Below are 6,659 nucleotides of genomic sequence, written 5' to 3'. Positions count from 1 at the left end.
GTGTTTTTTTTTTAAAGGCAACTTGGCATCACTTTAATTACTTAATGAACGTTACATTTAAAGGCTGAATTAAAGCAGCGTCGCTAACGTGTCTGTCATCTCTGCCCCCACCCCCGCTGACTGCCGCCTCCGTTCCCGCCCTCACACAACCCGAGGGGCGGGCGCGAGGCGGCCGTTGGCCGTTGGGGGCCGGGCGCGTGGCGGCCGTTGGGGGCGGTGGCTGAGGGGGCCGGGCGCGAGCCGAGGCCCGCCCCGCTCCCTTTCCGGCGGCAGCATGGCGGCCGGCGTGGAGCTGGGTTTCGCCGCGGCGGCGGGGCCGGGCGAGGCCTGGCGGCTGCGCAGCCCCTACTTCCCCAGCAAGGTCGGCGGGCGGCCGGCGTGGCTGGGGGAGGCCGGGCTGCCGGGTCCCGCCGCCCTGCGCTGCGGCCGCTGCCAGCAGCCCTGCGCCTTCCTGCTCCAGCTGTACGCGCCGCTGCCCGGCCGCCCCGACGCCTTCCACCGCACCCTCTTCGTCTTCGCCTGCCGCCGCGCCGCCTGCTACCGTCTACCGGGCCCGCGGGGGCCGCTCTGCGGTGAGGCGGGGGGCGGCGGCCACGGTAGGGGGAGAGGGCCGCCGCCCGTCGCCCCGCTGACCGCCGGCTCTCCTCCCCCGCAGTGTTCCGGAACCAGCTGCCGCGGCGGAACGGCACCTACCCCGAGGAGCCGCCCCCCGAGGAGCCGCCGCCGGGCGCTGCCGCCGCGCCCCCCTGCCGGCTGGGCGGCGGCGCCGCTCTCTGCCGCGTCTGCGGCTGCCTGGGGCCCCGCGCCTGCGGGCGCTGCCGCCGCGCCGCCTACTGCGGCCCCGAGCACCAGGCGCTGGACTGGCGGTGGGGACACCGGCGGACCTGCGGGCAGCACGCCGGCGGAGGTGCGGGGCCGCGGGTGGGGCGGCCGCTGCCGGGGTGCCGCTGGCGCCGGCGCTTGCGAGCCGCGGGGTGACGCGCTCTGACGGCCGCTGCTCGCCGGGAAGCGTTACTGTTGCAAAGACCGCGGTCCCTTCAGCGTGCCGGGCTCGCTTGCTGGTGGGGCAAGGGCCTGCAGGGGAGAGAAAAAAGGGCATGGCTTTTGTGGTGTTTTGTGACTTGCAAGGGAACCGTCAGCAATTTTTTCAGGCGCTTTTGTTTCTCCTAGATGTTTACTTAATCTGACATAAGAATGTGGGATCTTTGTTCTTCCTGGAAGGCTAATAAATTTAAGGCCTGCCTTTGGTCTCTTTCAAAGACCTCTTGCTGTCCGCCTTACGTCACAAAAAGCTGAAAGGATGTAGAGCAGTTTTTTCCTTTTGCAGGTTACTTTTAAGATGGCTTAGTCATAAATTGTAGAAGGATATATACCAAGGTGTTGCAGCCACAGGGTATTGCGAAGATCAGTAGATGAAAAGAGCAGTTTCCACGAGTGTCCTATTTTAGAGACCCTTTTCTTAAACCATCCTCTCTCCTGCTGTCTTATTCATACTCTTGTTTGCTGGTTGTTAAAGGGACAAGTACAGAGCATTTAAAGTTAGTCTTTTTTTTAGCCTTCAGAAGTATCACATTATTAACGGCGCAATGGAGCGTGGTGTGTGGGAGGTATCTCCCATCGCACGGTGTGGGATGCTAGTCCTAAAGACTTCGATTGTAGGAAGTGGAAATAAGCAGAACGCTAAAAGTTGATTTGTGCAAATCCAGTTATGGGTCAGACGTTTGAAACATTTAATTGAAGGAGCAAAAACCTGAAATGTACCAGCACGTAGTCAGTGCCGTCACTACAGAGGGTGTTACTGGATGCGCTTGTGGAAACTTTGCCTACTCACAGTATGCAAAGTAAAAATAATAAAAACCTGTATGGCCTCAGGGCACCTGATGCACGCGTGACTTGTGTGTGTGCACTAGTCAGAATGAGATCGCACCGAGCGGTCGGACTGCAGGTTTGGGTTTTTAAAATGCAGCTGCCAGTGCTGTTTAGTCTGTCTTCTGTGTCTCAGATTGGAAAAGATTCAAAGCAACGCATCACCTGTCGTAGTTTTCTACTGTGCTTAATATTAAGTCTTCCTTATCCCTAAATCAGGTCTAGCAGGGATGTAAATCACTCTTGCTTATGTGGTGCTTGTGCTGTATTTTTGCTACATAGTTTGCTGTGTAGCTTTTGGGGGGAAGGACGCGCAACGTGAGATGACGTTGTGAAGTGGTATCTGTTTTCTGTTTTGTAGATAACTCAGTGGATGCAATTCCGGAGCATAATGAGTTCCTTTTTCCAGAATATGAAATTTTGATAGAACCTGAGGAACCAGAATTTCCTGCTGACAGCAGTGTAGATCCCAGTGATGAACAAGGAGCTGTAGATACATCAAAGGACCCGAAAGAACCGGAGGAACTCGGAGCTATGGGCAGTGCAGGTAAGAAATAAGATGCTGTCTGTAGTTCTTCCTAATGAAGCTGGTGTTACATCTTTAAAATATAATACTGTGATTTTTAAGTGTTCATTGTTAACTCCTGGTGACAAAAGGCTGAATCTACAGTCATTTGTGATGCAAGTTACCTGTATACATCCCATATTATAAGTTGCTTTTAGGGAAGAGAGTTACTAAGCCCCAGCCCCAGGAGCTGTTGGGGTGGCTGTTGCTGCAGCAAAGCTGTGAGTAGCTGGGAGTTACGCTGTTGAGCTTCCGCAGGTGAGGAGCAACCAAGTGAGAAAAACAGGGCCCTGAGCACCTGCTGCTGGACACTGTTGGAGTCAGGAGACGGGGTTAGATGGCCTTCCCTTGACTTGGTTCAATTTGTCTTAATTTACGGAAAATACGTAACAAATCTGTCTGTGATAGAAAACTGTTCTGGGGCTAATTTGATTGACCTTGAATTAAGCAGTCCAAGTGCAGGCACCTCTTCCCTGCCAGCTTCGCGATGCGTTTGCAGCTCACCACACCAGCTTTGCACACGCCCGGGTTGGGGAGCTTGTGGTGTTTGGGACAGGAGAAGGCCGCTGGCCTCTCAGCTCTCCCTTGCTGTGGTCTAAAGGTGTCTCGAGGCTGCTGGGTTGATGTGAATGCGGGAGTGTAACAGCTAAACTCTTCAGTGCTAGAAACTGAAGTCTGGCATGTGTACATGCATGGCACGGGTGGCCTTTTCCGGATGTCACGTTCTGAAGGCTCAGCAACCTTGGTGATCCCCGCTGGGAGCCATAAACTGTGGTAGATTGACTCCTTCCCTTTCCAGCGTTCTACTACTGACATCTGTGTTTAAAATGCAACTAAAACTAGTAAATGGATCTGTGTGTGGCTGAATTGTAATATATCACAAAAAGAAGTAGTCTTGGTGATTTATCCTGCAAATGATTCTTGAGGGCAAAATGCACTTACAGGTACAATATTGGTTTTAACTTTTGGCTGTCTTGTATTAGCCTTTAACCTTTGGATTTTTTTTTTCTTGTTAGGTGAAGCATTTCAGTCCTTGGATGAAGAGACATTGGAAGCAATGGCAAAACATGAGACCAAAGAAGACAAGATCTTCCAGATGTTTAAAGAGCGAATAGCTGCTGAACCAGAGCAGGTCAGAAGATGGGGCAGCCATAGAACTTGGAGGTTCTGGCACAGCTGCACCTGCAAAATGGTTCACTGCCTTTCATGCCTGCGGTTAGAAATGGCAATGAGGATGCCCCCTCATCCTGTACACACCCCAACCACATGCCCCAGTCTTCCTTATGTGCAGAACTTGATTCATGCTGGAGTAAGAATTTAGCACCTGCTCATCTATCTCGGACAGAAATTGGTCAGGATGAGGAGGCGGGGAGGCCCTGCCGCGCTGTGAAGTGCTTCTAACCAGAGGAGGTGGTGAACCATCGCTCTGCTCCCCACCTTTGCCCTGTTGGCTTTCCTCCTCGGCAGAACCAAAACTTGAGAGGGGAGCTCTGTCAGTCACCAGCTGCATGGGGCAGGGGTTGGTTGGGCTTTTTTTAAGGTTGAAGAAATTAGTGATGGCTTTAAAATTTCACCTATGTACACCAGAGATCTCCCCCATGCTATCTCCTGCTAACACAAGAGGCTGAAAAAAGCCACATTGTCAAACAAAAACAGTTCCTGATTCCAGCCAAAGGAAACACAGGCCTAAATCTGTGAAGGTCGTGGAGGAAGAAGAAATCCTCCCCATGTTTTACCTCGTGGCTGAGGGGTGAGGGTACATATCCAGAAAGCAGGAGATGTTGAGTCTGTTCCCTCCTCTGGGGTAGGTGCATCACCTCCCTCTCTGACCATCCCCATGCTGACTGATCTGCATAAGGGTCCTCTTGCTCATAATGCCGGCTTTGCTGTGTAAGTAGATAGTAACAACAACAGAGGATATCAGTGGCTGAAAATGCCTCCTCCTCGGGCATTAGGACACTCCCCTTGCCTTTGGACGCAGAGCTGCAAACGGAAGGGAAGGAGCTGGGTTGCATTCCTGGCTTTTCTATACACTTGTATCTGCTCCTCCTCCATCCTAAGGCTGTAAAATGCCTGATCTAGCATTTCTGGGTCCCTTAATTACAGAAACCAAATCTTTGCAATTTATCCCTGGATCATTGAAAAAGGTGCTAAGAAAACTTAAATAAAGAACCTCTCTTATTTAGAGTACTGCATTTGCGACTGACAGACATCGCCATGGGTATTACTTAAAGAAACCGTTCTTTTTCTGCACCATCTTACCACTCTATGTCAGTAAATACCAATTTTATACCAAGATGAAAAGACAGTCTTGAGAACTTAAACTTCCGCTCTATTTCAGATTATTAGATACTGCAGAGGAGGAGAAGGCCCAATCTGGGTATCAGGTGAAAATATTCCTGAAGAAAAGGATATCCCAAATTGCTCATGTGGTGCCAAAAGGATTTTTGAATTCCAGGTACGTAAATTCATTTAAAGATAATATAGGTAATGTCGTTCAGACTTAACAGGCTCAAATTGCGTAGGTGTTGGTTTGTAATTAGAGTGAGGTAGTTCAAGTTGTTACAAAGTGACTATGCTAAAGTGTAGAGCGCTCTTATACTGTTATATAACTGCTTTTTCCTACAGACTTTCACATACAGAAGGTAGGTTCCCAGCTGATACTTTGCACTATCCATAAAATGGTGCATTTGTGAATATGGAACCATCTCTTAAGTATTGTATGTGTTTTTTAAAAAAAAGCCTTTATGCTGTGAATTGGCAATTCCCATTGGAAGCATTCAGATGTAGAATTTCGGATGCTAGAAGCATGTGTACGGTGAATACGCTTAACGTCATGCAAAGACACATAGTTTTGAAGGTAACTTCAGCTTGCAGGAGGCAACGCTTAGTCAAATAAAACTTCTGTAGATAGAACAAGTAGGGCCACGCCTTTCATTCTACTCCACTGTTCTGGGAATTCCAGATGTATTTTATCTGCGCTGATGAGTTACTGGCTTTGACTGGGATTTTGGTGTAAGAGAAGATGAAGGCAGGACCCTTCTTTGGGAAGAGACACAGGGAGAGGGTAGCGAGCGGCGGCCTGCCTCTAAACCCTTGTTTCTCCTTGAAGATTATGCCACAGCTCCTGAACCACCTTCAGGTTGACAGCCTTGGAGAGAGCATTGACTGGGGAACGCTGGTGGCGTACACTTGTGCGGACAACTGCGGTGAGGGGAGTGAATACCGGGAAGAGTTCATATGGAAACAAGACTTCTCTGCAGGCTCTATTGAACTTCCATCAAGTTACTACGCGGAGTCATCTAAATAGAACACCTGCCTTGTTTCAGTGCATCTCTGCACCTTGCAAACAGGTAACTGAAGTCACCGATACCTGTGTGCCTTCTAACAGTGATAGAACTACTGGAAGTGCTCCACAGGGGCTTTTACTTCAACCTGGTAATGAAGCCAGATGCATTTGCTCAGTGAATTTCATTCTAGATATTTAAATAAAGATGAAATATTTTTTTCGATTGGTGAAAGTACCTTCTGTTGGTGACTGAACTGTCAGGATTTTCTTTGTGCTACTCACAAATTAACATTAATTCACTGAGAAAAGCAGGCTGCTGTAAGACCACTTGAGTGGTTAAGCTCAGGAGGCGTACAGAAGTCATAGCTAAGGCAAAGCTGTGTAGCCTTTCACTGTGGAATTGAAATCTGCTTCTCTTTCTCAAAACGCACACTGACGCTAACTTGGCATTTGTTATGTATTCTGAGTCCTTATTCAAGATAAAATGCACAAAAATTGTTTTATCTGACTTAAACCTATTAACTGAGTTAAACTATTTCTGCATGGAACTATCTGGTGCAGAAGCAGCTTAAACAGAGCCAGCCATACCAGAATTCATGTTTGTTTTGTTACTCGCTGCCTGGAGCAGCAGATTTTCAAGCTGAATTGTACCTCAACTCTGCCAACTTTGGTGAAGTTGAAAAAATAAATCCCCTCTGCAGGGATTCTTCTGCTGTTTGGCTGCCATATAGCTGAGGCAAGAGAAACATGAAACCATAACGGTGATTTACTGGCGTAGTCACTTAACTGCTCCTGTGGCTATAGCTACCTTTGGTAGCGGTGGTGGGCTGGGCTTTTTTTGGAGGGGGGAGGAGTGGGTGGAACATCTCAGTATAGAATTTACTTCAGTTGCATATTCCCTTATCCTGCTCAAACCATTCATGGCTGCTTAGCAGTGAT

General features: G+C 49.3%; 1 protein-coding gene across 1 annotated transcript; it reads left to right on the top strand.

Moving 5' to 3' along the window:
- Positions 1–248: 248 nt before the first annotated feature.
- Positions 249–5,943, top strand: PDCD2 (programmed cell death 2). Its single transcript, XM_064445650.1, has 6 exons — positions 249–572; positions 656–907; positions 2,228–2,413; positions 3,448–3,563; positions 4,773–4,889; positions 5,544–5,943. The coding sequence occupies exons 1-6, from the start codon at positions 275–277 to the stop codon at positions 5,739–5,741; spliced, it is 1,167 nt and encodes a 388-aa protein (XP_064301720.1). The 5' UTR covers positions 249–274; the 3' UTR covers positions 5,742–5,943.
- Positions 5,944–6,659: the final 716 nt, after the last annotated feature.

The sequence above is a fragment of the Phalacrocorax carbo genome, chromosome 3 (assembly GCF_963921805.1).
Source record: "Phalacrocorax carbo chromosome 3, bPhaCar2.1, whole genome shotgun sequence".
NCBI classification, from domain to species: Eukaryota; Metazoa; Chordata; class Aves; order Suliformes; family Phalacrocoracidae; genus Phalacrocorax; species Phalacrocorax carbo.
The sequence above is the reverse complement of the archived record's forward strand: the minus strand, read 5'-3'. Positions and strand labels throughout refer to the sequence as shown.

Excerpts from the sequence above, each read along its gene's own strand:
- PDCD2 (XM_064445650.1), top strand. The coding sequence starts at position 275 with ATGGCGGCCGGCGTGGAGCTGGGTTTCGCCGCGGCGGCGGGGCCGGGC. Across the intron at positions 2,414-3,447 it reads CGGAGCTATGGGCAGTGCAG|GTGAAGCATTTCAGTCCTTG; the intron begins GTAAGAAATAAG and ends TTTTCTTGTTAG. Across the intron at positions 3,564-4,772 it reads TAGCTGCTGAACCAGAGCAG|ATTATTAGATACTGCAGAGG; the intron begins GTCAGAAGATGG and ends GCTCTATTTCAG.